At 38.7% G+C, this 15,128-nt stretch overlaps 1 protein-coding gene across 1 annotated transcript; it reads left to right on the top strand.

Annotated features, from left to right (window-relative positions):
- Positions 1–1,818: 1,818 nt before the first annotated feature.
- On the top strand, positions 1,819–13,834 carry LOC117343516 (coiled-coil domain-containing protein 63-like). The gene is made up of 9 exons (XM_033905895.1): positions 1,819–1,945; positions 4,410–4,568; positions 8,081–8,390; positions 9,587–9,802; positions 10,070–10,223; positions 10,484–10,773; positions 11,184–11,435; positions 13,207–13,322; positions 13,588–13,834. The coding sequence occupies exons 2-9, from the start codon at positions 4,411–4,413 to the stop codon at positions 13,757–13,759; spliced, it is 1,668 nt and encodes a 555-aa protein (XP_033761786.1). The 5' UTR covers positions 1,819–1,945; position 4,410; the 3' UTR covers positions 13,760–13,834.
- Positions 13,835–15,128: the final 1,294 nt, after the last annotated feature.

Raw genomic sequence — 15,128 nt, 5'->3', positions numbered from 1 at the left:
AATCTCAGGATCCAATTACATAAACTGTATCAATGGCAACAAAATTCTGTTTTTCATAGTGAATTCTACATATGATCACTTTACAACCCAAATCATATTCAAAATTGTTTTTCTTCAGTTCAGTGAAAAAGATTTTTTGCAAAAAAAAAAAAAAAAAAAAATGAATAAAAAAAATAAAAATTCTTTGATATAAATATGGATACCCCTGAAAGGAATTTAAACGTATAGCCATATTTTTTATAATATTTGGTTACAAAAGATGCAACACTGTCGACAGCGTAATGCTCGTCACGAATATGCTTAGCCAAGGGTATATGAATATATCTAACACCAAGGTAATACTAGCCGCGAAATAAAAACATCATCTATAAAACTAAAAATTGTTCACAGGATAGAATTCCTTCAGGATGTAATCAATTATGATTCGCTTTAAATCAAATCAGAAAAAGAGCGAAAGGCAAACATCTGGAAGCCGGTAATGGCACAAAGTGTGTATTTTTGGTATAATATGAAATTGAACAACAGTATGTTCTAATTGACTTGTTTTCAATCGATCATAATCACTCTGTCTTTAATTCTTCTGTATATCGACCCGGTCCAGTTCCGCCACACTCTTCCCTCTCTTTTGAAGTCTACTACCCCGAAGAACTAACAACTCGTAACCAAGGTTCGGGTATCCCTTGTCAAGTATTCACCTCACTTGAAACAAGGTTTGGTACATGTAAAAGAAGTGGAAAAAGGCACGGCCAGACCGGGGTTCGAACCCGGAACCTCTGAACACTAGCCGGAAGCTCTACCAAGTAAGCTACCTGGTCGCCGATAGTCGACCCGGTCGAATCCCGTCACACATTTACTTAGAAACGTTTTCGTCTTGAAAATTATAATTTTTAAAGCTGCATAAGGCGCGCGGTTGCCTTGTACTGACAGAGCACCAATGAGTATGGACACCTGTGACAATGGACACAAATGAGAATGGACACCAGTGAGAATGGACACCAATGATAATGGACACCAATGAGAATGGACACCAATGAGAATGGACACCAATTAGAATGAACACCTATGAGAATGGATACCAGCGAGAATGTTTTGCTGGCGATTGCCAAATTGAATCACAGTAAGAACTTCGCGTGCTTGGAGAAAACTATATTATAATCTATGTAGAGTAATGGAGTCTACAGAACAACTTCACTTATGAACCGTGTTTCCTCTGATCCTGACCCCACCTACACCAGACATGGTATCAGGACAAGAAGAAACTCGGGCTACATATGCCATTGTAATGAAAATTTACACTGCAAGGAAGTACGGACCCTGAATCACAAAAGATCCAACTCACTGGCCATATATGTAATATTTATATCTATAATACCTATACATTTTGTGGTGACTTTCGCCCGGGACCTTAAAAGGGAGTATGGCAAATGCAGGAATGCGTTGTGGCATCTTTAAGAACCGCAGCCATTTTTTTTCTCATAAACATCGTACGGAACCCACAGGCCCTTTATAAACACATCATACTTTAGCTCAATGCTGATTGATCATAAATGTTTTGCATTTTTAACTTCCTATATCAACAGCAGTGCAGGGTTGAACCTCAGAGAATTCGATAGCAGCCTACTCAGCACCAAGAATACACTCATGCGCATGGTATTACATTGTAATTCTTGAAACGCCCTGAATAAAACCCTCGTTTATAGAAATAAATCAATATAGAGCCAATTGTAATTCAGTTACGTCAGAATATGCCGACCCGTGTGTTACATGGAATAGTTTGACGTCATAATGGGTACATTAAAAAACAAATAGAATGACGTCATGTAATCTATGACGTCATATAAACATTGTCGCCCTAGAAACGTTAGAAAGACATCTCCTCGAAGGAGGATGGAAACGGGCAGGAAACACTGATTACAGAATCTGACAGGAGGAACGAAATCTACAGGTATAATATGGACACTAAATGTAATATGAACGAAAGTTAAATTAATGGCAGTCAATTATAGTATACAAGTTTTTGTGCCATTCGGTTCCCATTAAAAAATTCTTGATCCCAAAGTTTCGGGCCGTGTTATGGCACGACTCCAATAAATAAAATTGACCACACCCGACAAAAAATATTTCATTTGCAAGGTGACACCACTACGCGAGTTCTGTTCAAAAAGTTTATTTTCCCCAATGTTTTAGTTTATCTGCGGGTGTTTAAACTCTTGAAAAGGGCTTAGGCTTTTCACTTTTTCCCATTTACATGCATGTGCACATAATATTATGCATACACTGTATAAACAATGAGGAAATTAAAGCAACAACATCTTGAACCAAGTTCGTGTATCAAGAGACACCGGATATTGGTACAAAAAAAGTAACATACTAAGAGCCATGTGCCAGCGATAACGTACGTTCTGCATTTTACCGCCGGTCCTTTACGTGCTTTTCATTGAACATTGATCGAATTGAATAAAATATATACATATAATGTATAGTATGAAAATACCATGCTGTCGAATACTTGTGGCACGTCCATGTACTTATAACTTTGGTGAAACTGGACTGAGTCGATCATCGGCTACCAGGTAGCTCAATTGCATTTTCCCACTCCTCTTACATTTGATACTTGTGACCAAACTTTGTTTCAAGTGAGGTGAATACTTGAGGTAGTGATACGCGAAACTGGGGTTTGAGTTGTTTAGGTCTTCGGGGTCGAAAACTCGGATTGATCAAGAAAAAGAACTCCAAAAAGGGGAAAGAGTGAGGCGGAACTGGACAGGGTCGATCGACGGCGACCAGATAGGTCAATTGGTAGAGCATCCGGCTTGTGTCCAGAGGTTCCAGGTTTGAACGTCGGTCTGGCCGTGCATTTATCCACTGCTCTGTGGGTTGGAAATACACTGTATATGAACTTAGGTTGAACATAATTGTCACGTCCCTATGGTATTTTGTACTATTGTATGGGCGTTATTTTCGATTCAGTCACGTCAGATTCCGCGGGAAAATATATTTATGTGTAACGGATCAGCGGTCAGCATATAGCTGTCCATCTAGGGTTTGGAGTTACACGGGTTCGAGCCTCAGTGTTAACATTGTATTGTTGTCTCTTTCCATTTTTGCCTTTACTGTCAATACTCGGACAAGCATCAGTGTGCTAACCCTCCTTCTTCATACAAATATACACTTTGTATATTCTAATCTCCATGCTGTGAGCTCTGTTTGCTGTGTTTAGCTACCTTATATGACGAAATAAAAACCAGAAAACAAATATGTGGCGAAATAATGGCTCACTTTTTAGAAGTGGCCGCAATATTTATTTTTAAAACATTTTAATTTTAAATCGAAGAGTTGTTATAATCAATTTAATGTAATTTATCTTTCTTGAACTTTATTATAAATGAATTAACAAATATTTTATAATCAACAAAAACACTTAGAATATCAGCAAAGGTGAGCGGAAGAAAACATAATCCGCCATATTACACACAATCATACAACAAATCTGCATAAAAATATAACTAAGACTTCCTCACATGTAGAATGTCGCCTAATATAGGTTACACACAATCATACAACAAATCTGCATAAAAATATAACTAAGACTTCCTCACATGTAGAATGTGGTCACACTGTGGAAGGTGCAACCATATAATAGTGTACAAGAAAAACAAAGAAAAAACAAACCTGGATACATAAACGAGGGAGGGATATATGGGAGGGTAAGCACACTGATAATTTAAATTTCACTTTTTGATGGTTGAATTCTAGATACGATGGCGTCTTCTGAAAATTTTTTCTAAGTGTTGGGGTGACCAGCTGAACTGACCAATGAGCGATGACCTTTGCTCTACGACCCCGGATGTGACGCTTACCATATATGGGTCAAGAGGCGTGGCTACCCATATTGTTGATTTAGTATTACAAGGAATGTCAGTTTGTGCAAAAACATGTTTGTTGTTACAAACTGTATTTTTTGCCTTTACTGTCAATACTCGGACAAGCATCAGTGTGCTAACCCTCCTTCTTCATACAAATATACACTTTGTATATTCTAATCTCCATGCTGTGAGCTCTGTTTGCTGTGTTTAGCTACCTTATATGACGAAATAAAAACCAGAAAACAAATATGTGGCGAAATAATGGCTCACTTTTTAGAAGTGGCCGCAATATTTATTTTTAAAACATTTTAATTTTAAATCGAAGAGTTGTTATAATCAATTTAATGTAATTTATCTTTCTTGAACTTTATTATAAATGAATTAACAAATATTTTATAATCAACAAAAACACTTAGAATATCAGCAAAGGTGAGCGGAAGAAAACATAATCCGCCATAATGACAATATGTAATATATATCACGTCTGTTAAGCGGTTTAACAAACGTTTTGCTCAAAAGTAAGCGTAGGCATGTTTGTTTTAGGATGAGGAAGGGAACGGTTCAAACAGACTCCAATGAGGAGCTGGGGGAGGAGGCGACACAGACTCTGGAACTCGCCAAACTACAGCGACAACTCCGAGTAATGGAGGGTGATCGTCGGGCCTACGCCGAGGAGTCAAACAACATCCTACGAAAGAAAATGTTTGTATCCCTGGTATTTTACTCTTCATTATTCATCAATTACTCTACAATACTATACGATACACTCTTGTACTGCAGTGTATCGTAGAGGAGTGGAAATTACGAGTTTAATTTTAATTATATTGGTTTAAACAGAAAAGATATATGTCTTCTGCACATGTGTCGTCCGAGAGTTTATCTTGCAAATAATTCTAAATTTTGATTTATTTAAAATGCTCTTCAGACATACAAGTAACTAAGTGGCATTAATCAGACGGGGTCTTCCCCGAACACCAACTCTGGTTAGGGTGGGGTGTTTACATAGGGGTTAAGGTGTGTTGATAGGGAGTTATAGTCTGTTACAGAAATATCCTCAGAGTAAGAACACAGGTAAATCAATTCACCTGTTAGGTGATCAGAAAATCATTAGCTGTTAATGATTGCCAAACTGTTTCACAAATAGTGTATAAAACTAAGCACCCTTTGGAAAATCATCACATTTTGATTTGATATTTGAATTATCAACATCGTGGCAGACATATACATGCAAATACTTACTGAATCTTGAATTGTAAAACAGTTGTACGTTGAATACTGTTAAATTATATTTTCTGAAAAAAAGTTTATCAAACTTCAACATTTTGTAAAAGTTTGTGTCACATTGATTTAATTTGTGGTTGTTTTCAGATTAAGTGTAAATATTCAAACAATACATTAATACCGCTGTTTAATTTACATTCTTTTAAATCAATTCAGCCCAGTATCATTTTTCATTTATATTGTAAATATATATCTGATTATAGTCATTTGAATTAGCATTTAAATTGGCATAATAACAGAATCTTAAATTCTTACTTTTTCACTGTAAAGCAGTTGTACATTAGTTAGACTTTGATTTTTTCATATTGATTAACTTTGTAAGTTTTTCAGATTTGTATAGACAATTATGATATTGTAGAATTGTAAAATTCTTGTAAAGTTGTAGCTGTAATCAGGTTTGATTAGTACAGGTTTACTTCAATTACCTATACATAAATTGATATTTCCAGATTTGTTTAGATTATCATATAAGTACTGTATAGATCAGTTCTTGTAGAAAAATTGTAACATTCTTGTGTGTATCTGTTTCAGGATTAGTTATTAGTAATATTTTTTTGTTAATCATACACGAAATGGAGAACGCACAGGTCATTATTAATAATAATATATATAATTAGTACGTTAAATTTAATCTAATATTGTCATGATCAATAGTGAAATATATAGTTAGGCATAGTGCTTTGAAAATTTTATTTTTTATTTTTTGTTTAGACCTATTTTATTTGTCAAAACAAAAATGTGTATAGACACAAGTATAAAACTTCAAATCCGTCTTGTCCCATATAACATAAGTGATGAAATGAATACCATGCAGTATACATTTTACATTACCAAAAATAATAAGGACAATTGATGATGATGTGAACATGTCAAAAATATCTATAAGATAAAATTACCCATATACATGTACATACAAATGTACATGTATGTAATATTTATTTTTTTACTCATTTTATACTTATTTATTGATATGATATTATCGTTTCATTCTTACTAGTAAAATAATCTATACGATAGTGATTGGAATTTAGAAAACCATTTCTGATTCATATACCTGAGTTGACCCTATTTTTTACCTGAGCTGGTATTCCATATATTGAAACAGACTATAACTGAACTTCAAAGAACTTCCTACATAAACACCTTCCTTTGTCTTTACCAGAGTTGGTGTTCGGGGAATGAGCCAATCAGACTGTAGATGTCATTCCTCTTGACTATTATAGCGTTATAACTTGCCGTATGGAAACGGCGACAATATATCTGTTAGTTATGGCGGTTCCATTAAATTGTTCATGCTGTTACGATTTAGAAAATTAATTTGAATTTGAGTCTGAAAAAAATATCGTAAATAGGAGATTAAGATTGTACGAATATTAGTTCCATCACTAAAAGATCTCTCATATCCAGGACGCCTACGTCATCTGGGACTTCCATCACTTGAATATAGGAGATTAAGAGCAGACATGGTTGAAACCTATAAACTGATTAACAACTTGGATATATCTAACCAACAAGTAATTCCTACACTTGATAACCTCAATACTAGAGGGAATTCCAAAAAACTTAAAAAGATTAGGTACAACACTAATATTAGGGGACAAGCTTTTAAAAATAGGACTGTAAATACATGGAATCGACTTCCCACACCAGTAGTAGATTCCCCGTCCCTTAATACTTTTAAATCTAGGCTTAATAAGCATTGGGTCAATCATCCAGTTAAGTTTTTATATAAGTTGTATACGTGTCCTCTGCGCAACCTGCAAATGAGTGTACAACCATGAAGATGTGTCAACAGAAGCCACAAACTTACATGGACCACAGGGACACGTTACAATAATAATGTATGTATAAAATATATGGGGGGTCGATATAAACATAACACAAGGGACGAAGCTCCGATTCTGGAAATCCCAGGGCGCCAATTTCAAATATAAATTAACAACACTTACTTTCAGTCTTTTTTCACGGGAATTGCTACTATCGTTTCGTTATAAGTTATAATTTTCACACATATAATCCTTAATTGTCCATCTGTTCTCATACTCCCCATTTTAAAGCACTTTGTCGGAAGTTTTTAATATTCCCTCCAAAAAAGTGATGCTATGGACCGGAAGTTGCGCAACACCTTTCGGAAGGTGATGGACAATAGCAGCCAAAGGTAAGAAAACTCCCGAGGCAATCGGAAAGAGTCATATCCGGAGTGAATAATTTTGGCGGAATTTTTTAATCAAATATGACTGATATCGTGTCTTGGTGAGTAATCGTTAATTAATCGCTTTATATGTGATCGGAAAATTATCAAACGTATTCCATAATTAGGAAAGGCCTTTTCTAAGTAAATTGTGATATGATATATTCAATGATACAACGTTTCTGCGGCCCTGCCAAGGTGTTGCGCAACTTCCGGTCCATAGCATCACTTTTTTGGAGGGAATATTAAAAACTTCCGACAAAGTGCTTTAAAATGGGGAGTATGAGAAAAGATGGACAATTAAGGATTATATGTGTGAAAATTATAACTTATAACGAAACGATAGTAGCAATTCCCGTGAAAAAAGACTGAAAGTAAGTGTTGTTAATTTATATTTGAAATTGGCGCCCTGGGATTTCCAGAATCGGAGCTTCGTCCCTTGTGTTATGTTTATATCGACCCCCCATATATTTTATACATACATTATTATTGTAACGTGTCCCTGTGCATGGACGTCGAATACTATGAACTATGAACTATGAATATTGCATTCATCTTTAATGTTATGCAACGTACGCCTTTACAGACAAATACATTTCTATTTTCTCTCCAATTAAAGATAGACTTTCTCCTTACTTAAAATATCAATATGCAATTTTTTGTCCACATTTATAAACTGTAATCGTAAAGCGAACATTACTACATTCTCCGCAAAATAAAACCAACGCACGTGTAATTTCAGGTCGGAAAAAGAGGCACTTGTGTCTGAAAATGAGGAGATTCGCACGGTCTTGCGTCTGGCTCAGAGCGAAAAAAACGAAAATATGGACACTGAAAATACAAATCGGTTAATGGAGCTTCTTGACAACCTCGACTCATTCAATAATCAGGCAGAACAGGAGGTGAAGCGGATCGCGGAACTGGATGCGGAAGTTGCACGTGTAGAAGAGGAAATAACTAAACATCGGCGCACGCAAGGCGGAAATACGGAGCAGGTGGTCGAGACGACTATACAGAAGAAAATCATGGTCAAGGAAAATAGGCTTGACAAGGTCAGTAATTTCGCGTAATTAAATGTCAAATAGGCTTGATAAGGTCAGTAATTTAGGGTAATTAAATGTCAAAAAGGCTTGATAAGGTCAGTAATTTATGGTAAATAAATGTCAAATAGGCTGGATAAGGTCAGTAATTTAGCGTAATTAAATGTCAAATAGGCTTGATAAGGTCAGTAATTTATGGTAAATAAATGTCAAATAGGCTGGATAAGGTAAGTAATTTAGCGTAATTAAATGTCAAATAGGCTTGATAAGGTCCGTTACTTAGTTAATTAATGTCAAATAGGCTTGATAAAGTCCGTTAATTAGCGTAATTAAATGTCAAATAGGCTTGATAAAGTCCGTTAATTAGCGTAATTAAATGTCAAGTAGGCTTGATAAAGTCAGTAACTTGGTGTAATTCAATGTCAAATAGGCTTGATAAAGTCCGTTAATTAGCGTAATTAAATGTCAAATAGGCTTGATAAAGTCGGTAACTTGGTGTAATTAAATGTCAAATAGGCTTGATAAAGTCCGTTAATTAGCGTAATTAAATGTCAAATAGGCTTGATAAAGTCAGTAACTTGGTGTAATTAAATGTCAAATAGGCTTGATAAAGTCCGTTAATTAGCGTAATTAAATGTCAAATAGGCTTGATAAAGTCGGTAACTTGGTGTAATTAAATGTCAAATAGGCTTGATAAAGTCCGTTAATTAGCGTAATTAAATGTCAAGTAGGCTTGATAAAGTCAGTAACTTGGTGTAATTAAATGTCAAATAGGCTTGATAAAGTCCGTTAATTAGCGTAATTAAATGTCAAATAGGCTTGATAAAGTCGGTAACTTGGTGTAATTAAATGTCAAATAGGCTTGATAAAGTCCGTTAATTAGCGTAATTAAATGTCAAGTAGGCTTGATAAAGTCAGCAACTTGGCGTAATTAAATGTCAAAGTCCTTGATGCTTAAGCTGTTACCGATGCTCACGAAATATAGACGATGCATTCGCGATGTTACTAAAATAATTGATGATGGAAATTTGTTATATATGTGTATTTTTAACGGCCAAGAAAACTTCAGATTAAGATAAACAAGTCACGCGTTTTCAATATTACTTGGCAAACTGTTGGTTCATGTGCTTCTTTTAAAAAAAAATATATGTATGTTTTGCAGAACTTTCAGGAAATAAATTAATAATCATGACTCTCCTATATTACAGGCCATGGTCAAGTTCAACCAGCAGCTTGCAGTCAATGCCCACCTCCGTCAGGAGATTGACCACCTCCGCCAGGAACGGTCAGTTTTTGACGGACTCTTCAAAAAACTCACCAATGACCTCAGCGACATTAAGGCTCAGATGGATGAGGTCATTGCGGAGGCTGCGCGCGCATACGAAGAGCGGGACGAGGCACAGAACAAGATGATCGCTCTCAAGGTAACTGAGGCACTAAAATAAAGTACATTATCTGTGTTTGAAGGTTCCAAAGGACTTGTCAATCAGAATTAGTTTTAAAAAAAAAAGGGGGGCGGGGGGCTTTAGATATCGCTGAAATGGCCAATTGACTTCTGAAATTGTTTTGAAATATTGACTCACTATTGATTGTGGATAGCTATTCAAGAATTAAGTTTGGCGTCTAAAAAATCAATCATAATGTTGATTGATGGGTTTACAGGTTTATCAAATACTGTTTATGTATTACAGGAGCGGAGCGAGAAAGACATGGCGCAACACGAGGTCGAAATGAAGGACCTACAGCGTATTATCAACCATGACAACAAGCTCAAACAGTTCCTCGTCTTCAAGGCGCATGACCGCGCAGAGTTCAAGGAAGAGGAAGAGGCAAAGAAAAACAAAAGTAGGACTTACATTCTCGGTGCCATCGTTTAGACGCGAAGTTTAGTTCCGATTACCGCGGTACAACTTTTTAAAAACTTTTAGGAATTTTAATATAATATACAAAATGTAGTACATCAATCCTATTAATTGCTCATAAAAGCTGATATACCAACCCAAACGGTACTTTAGAGACTAGACGATAAAATTAAAAAAATAATAATATAATGTTTTGCTATGTAGAAGCCCGAGAAAAATTGCATGTACTACTTTCTTATGTAGATGCCCGAGACAAAGATACGGACGCTGAACGGGAGCAGATTAGCGTGTACGAGGAAGCGTTTGAGCGTATAAAGGAGACTACCGATAAACAAGACATCTCCGTTATTGTCGACGATTTCATCGCCTGTGAGGACGAAAACTTCGCACTCTTCAACTACGTCAACGAGATGAACGAAGAGGTAGAGGGGCTGCACGAGGAAATCCGACAGACGAAAGCAGAGATGGAGAGGTTCGAGATTGAGGATATCGAAATGATGGAATGCAACAAAACTACGTTACTGGACCTTCAGGTAACACACTGGGCAATGTCTCCTATATTACAGACAAAAGGGCAAAGATCAGATTATTTGATTGCAACGCAGGGGTCTGACAAAGATTAGAGTATTAGACTGCAGCGCAGGGACCTGACAAGGGCAATACTATTTGAGTGCAGCACAGGGGCCTTAAAAGGTGTGAATAGCGCTTGGCCTGACAAAGGTTAGATAATTTGACTGCAGAGTAGGAGCCTGTCTGATTGTTTTGTTATTGGGGTGGGGCTTGAAATTTTAATGTTTCGTCTCGGCGTCTTACTAAATATTAATTCATCATCTTTGGGATGGACCTTATCTGACCGAACATTTTGGTCCAAATTATGATAGTGAAATATGTTTCAAATATGTGTTAAAAATGCGTTATAATGTTGACAAATCGACCTTTGCAGTCGAAGTCCGCTCGAGTGACTGCCGAAACTGAGGTTGCACAGACGAAGATAGACGTCATTAAGGGCGTGCTGGATGAACTCCGAAGTGGTGTCGCGTCACTGTTCGATACGATTCACTGTGACCCGAGCACTATCAAGTCTTTGTTGGGAAGCGAGGAGGCGATCTCAGACAAAAACATCCTCCACTACATGGGCATCATGGAACAGAGGACCATGGAGATGTTACAGATACAGCAGTATCTTCACCTCAAGGTACGCCGACATACTGGTCCTACTCCCGGGTCGGATACTTGTCTCACTCCCAGGTCAGATACTGGTCCTACTCCCGGGTCCTATACTCGAGGGTCAGATACTGGTCCTACTCCCGGGTCAGATACTGGTCTCACTCCCGGGTCAGATACTGGTCCTACTCCCGGGTCGGATACTGGTCCTACTCCCGGGTCGGATACTGGTCTCACTCCTTGGTCAGGTACTGGTCTCACTCCCGGGTCAGATACTGGTCTCACTCCCGGGTCAGATACTGGTCTCATTCCCGGGTCAGATACTGGCCTCATTCCCGGGTCAGATACTGGTCTCGCTCCCGGGTCGGATACTGGCCTCACTCCCGGGTCAGATACTGGTCCTACTCCCAGGTCAGATACTGGTCCTATACTCCCAGGTCAGATGCTGGTCATACTCCCGGGTCAGATACTGGCCCTATACTCCCAGGTCAGATGCTGGTCATACTCCCGGGTCAGATACTGGTCCTACTTCCGGGTCAGATACTTGTCTAACTCCAGGGTCAGAAACTTGTCTCACTCCCGGGTAAAATACTGGTCTCCCTCCCGGGTCAGATACTGGTCTTACTCCCGGGTCAGATACTGGTCTCACCCCCGGCTCAGATACTGGTCTCACTCCCGGGTAAAATACTGGTCTCACTCCCGGGTAAAATACTTGTTTCACTCCCGGGTCAGATACTGGTCCTACTCCCCGGTCGGATACTGGTCCTACTCCCGGGTCGGATACTGGTTCTTCTCCCGGGTCAGATACTGGTTCTACTCCCGGGACAGGTACTGGTCCTACTTCCGGGTCAGATACTGGTCTAACTCCAGGGTCAGAAACTTGTCCTATACTCCCGGGTCAGATACTGGTCTTACTGCCGGGTCAGATACTGGTCCTACTACCGGGTCAGATACTGGTCCTACTCCCGGGTCGGATACTGGTTCTACTCCCGGGTCAGATACTGGTTCTACTCCCGGGTCAGATACTGGTCCTACTCCTGGGTCGGATACTGGTCTCATTCTCGGGTCAGATACTGGTCTCACTCCCGGGTCAGGTACTGGTCTCACTCCCGGGTCAGATACTAATCTTACTCCTGGGTCAGATACTGGTCTTACTCCCGGGTCAGATACTGGTCCTACTCCCAAGTCGGATACTGGTCCTACTCCCGGGTCGGATACTGGTCCCACTTCCGGGTCAGATACTGGTCCTACTTCCGGGTCAGATACTGGTCCTACTCCCCGGTCATATACTGGTCCTACTCCCGGGTCAGATACTGGTCCTACTCCCGGGTCGGATACTAATACTATCCTGGGTTCAAAGCCTCATGCTACCAACCTTGTTCAAATGAATGACCTTGATCTATTTTCAAGGTCACACAGGTCGAATGTTCTTAAATATGCAAATATTCGTTTCTGGGTGCGAATTCAAGGGTTATGATAGTTTACATGAAACAATTACTGAATTAGAGTGTATGGATTTGAGTTCCCCATCCATGACCTTAATCAACTGTTGCAATGTAACCATTGCTGTATAAATTGCAGATCAGGTGAGCGATACAGGCTCATTTAGCCTCCTGTTATACACTTTTAGTCAAAAGGTTGGATAAACTTCTTAAGTTGAAATATTTGGCATTTAAATTAGGATTTTTGAATTCGCAATGAACTTGATACAAACCACGAACGGCAGAATGGGCGCTATAGAAAATGAATAATCATTGCTTTATTAGTAGATATTAACGAACTGCTGTATTTTTCACTTAAAGCAAAATCCGCCGAAACCGGAGAAGAAGGACAAGAAGGGACAGGAAGCCCCGCCAATCACACAGTTCATCCGAACTGATATCCCTCCTCCCATCTCTATACAGACACCAGCCTCTGCGTAAGATTATGATATATACACTTTCTCTATACGTTATTTGTTAAAGATAAAGCAAGTATCTACGTACTATACTTTAATACTATTTAGGTATACAAATTCACGGATTTGGTGTCTGGCTGTACGTCACAGTCGGCTGTCACGCGAGTCTTCTCGGCGGTTTTATTTATAAGGACGAACAAATACGTAGCTTCTATGAGTTAAAAAAAACTCTAGATCAAGTATTAGGATACAGTGTTTACATGACCAATTTGTTCTCCAATTACAGGGATGACGATGACCTGTCGGATATAATAGTAGTCCAAGATGAAGGCGATATTCGACCTTTGACCCACGAGGAGCTCCGCGCCATGGCAAAACGAAACATCACCAAGAAGGCAGCCCTCAGCAGTGCAAGAACCAATAATATACGCCGGAGCAAGTCGCCCCGCCCACCTTGATATTGACTCCGCCCATCTTAATTTGACCACACATACTACCTTAAGTGAATGAAAAAATAAAAGCTCAACTAATTATTTCCTGGTTGTTGTAAAATGATAATAGTTTTGCTGGCCGATTGATTTAATAATTCGCTTAGTCAACAGAAGACCGTGCTTCGGAAATGGACAAAATTTGACGTCAGAAAACTTGTCAACCATAGGACGTTTTTAAAATTCAAAGAATCTGCAATCTAAGTTAGAGCTTTACCGTTTTCAGGACAGAATTAAGTGTAGCTGATTATTTCATTTTTTCAGACACGAAATCCATGACGAATTGCCATGCTGAAGATTACAGAGGATCTAAATCAAAGCTTGTTCATACGGAAGCCGTGAGGAAGTCGAAAGTCATTAGTCAAATGTCGAAAGTCAAAAGATCCCCTCGCGGCTTCCGTAGGTTAACATTTTCTTTGTGTTGTCGGAGCGATGTCTTTGCTCTTTATCAAAAGCATTTCAGTTATTCTAAAACTTAGACTTACTCGCAAGAAGTTATGCAAGGAGCCTTCGAGTTTGTCATTGCATATTGCAAAGGTAGAGAGAAAGTAGGTGCATCGAGATACACTATATGTTATAGGCCAACACAATATGAAGTGGATATTTTGATTAAGTTGGCCAACTCTCGTCAACCGAGGAATCTACTTTGTCTACATAAGCCATTACAAAGAATATCGCACATCCTGTCTCCTTACTTCTGATCACAGATTATATATTGGATGTATTGACAGACGAGGCCAGGACCTGTGCTTCTGAGTACGAAGGAATGAGCATTCAGAGAAGATGACATGGTAAATATCTTAAAAAGACAAATTCCTTGAAAGACCCACAGCTAAAATGGTATAACACAGAAATCAAGAACGCGAGGCAATTAATCAGATGATGATGATAATGGTTAACTCGCTGACTGAGATAATCCGCCTATGTGAAAAAATAATCCGAATGTGACTACATAATCCATCCTTGGTTCTCCAGGGGTTGGGCCAAATAAATCGCTCGATCGCTACACCCCTAGAATACGTCCATCCTTGGTACTCCAGGGTTACGTCCACTAAATCATTCTCTACACCCCTGGGATATGTCCATCCTTGGTACTCCAGGGTTACGTCCACTAAATCACTCTCTACATCCCTTGAATATGTCCACCTTGGTACTCCAGGGTTACGTCCACTAAATCACTCTCTACATCCCTTGAATATGTCCACCTTGGTACTCCAGGGGTTTGGGTCAAATCACTCTCTACACCCCTGGAATATGTCCATCCTTGGTACTCCAGGGGTTTGAGTCAAATCACTCTCTACACCCCTGGAATATGTCCATCCTTGGTACTCCAGGGTTA

Source organism: Pecten maximus, chromosome 15 (genome assembly GCF_902652985.1).
Source record: "Pecten maximus chromosome 15, xPecMax1.1, whole genome shotgun sequence".
Lineage (NCBI taxonomy): Eukaryota > Metazoa > Mollusca > Bivalvia > Pectinida > Pectinidae > Pecten > Pecten maximus.
Note: the sequence above shows the minus strand (reverse complement) of the source record. Positions and strands in the feature narration are given on the sequence as shown.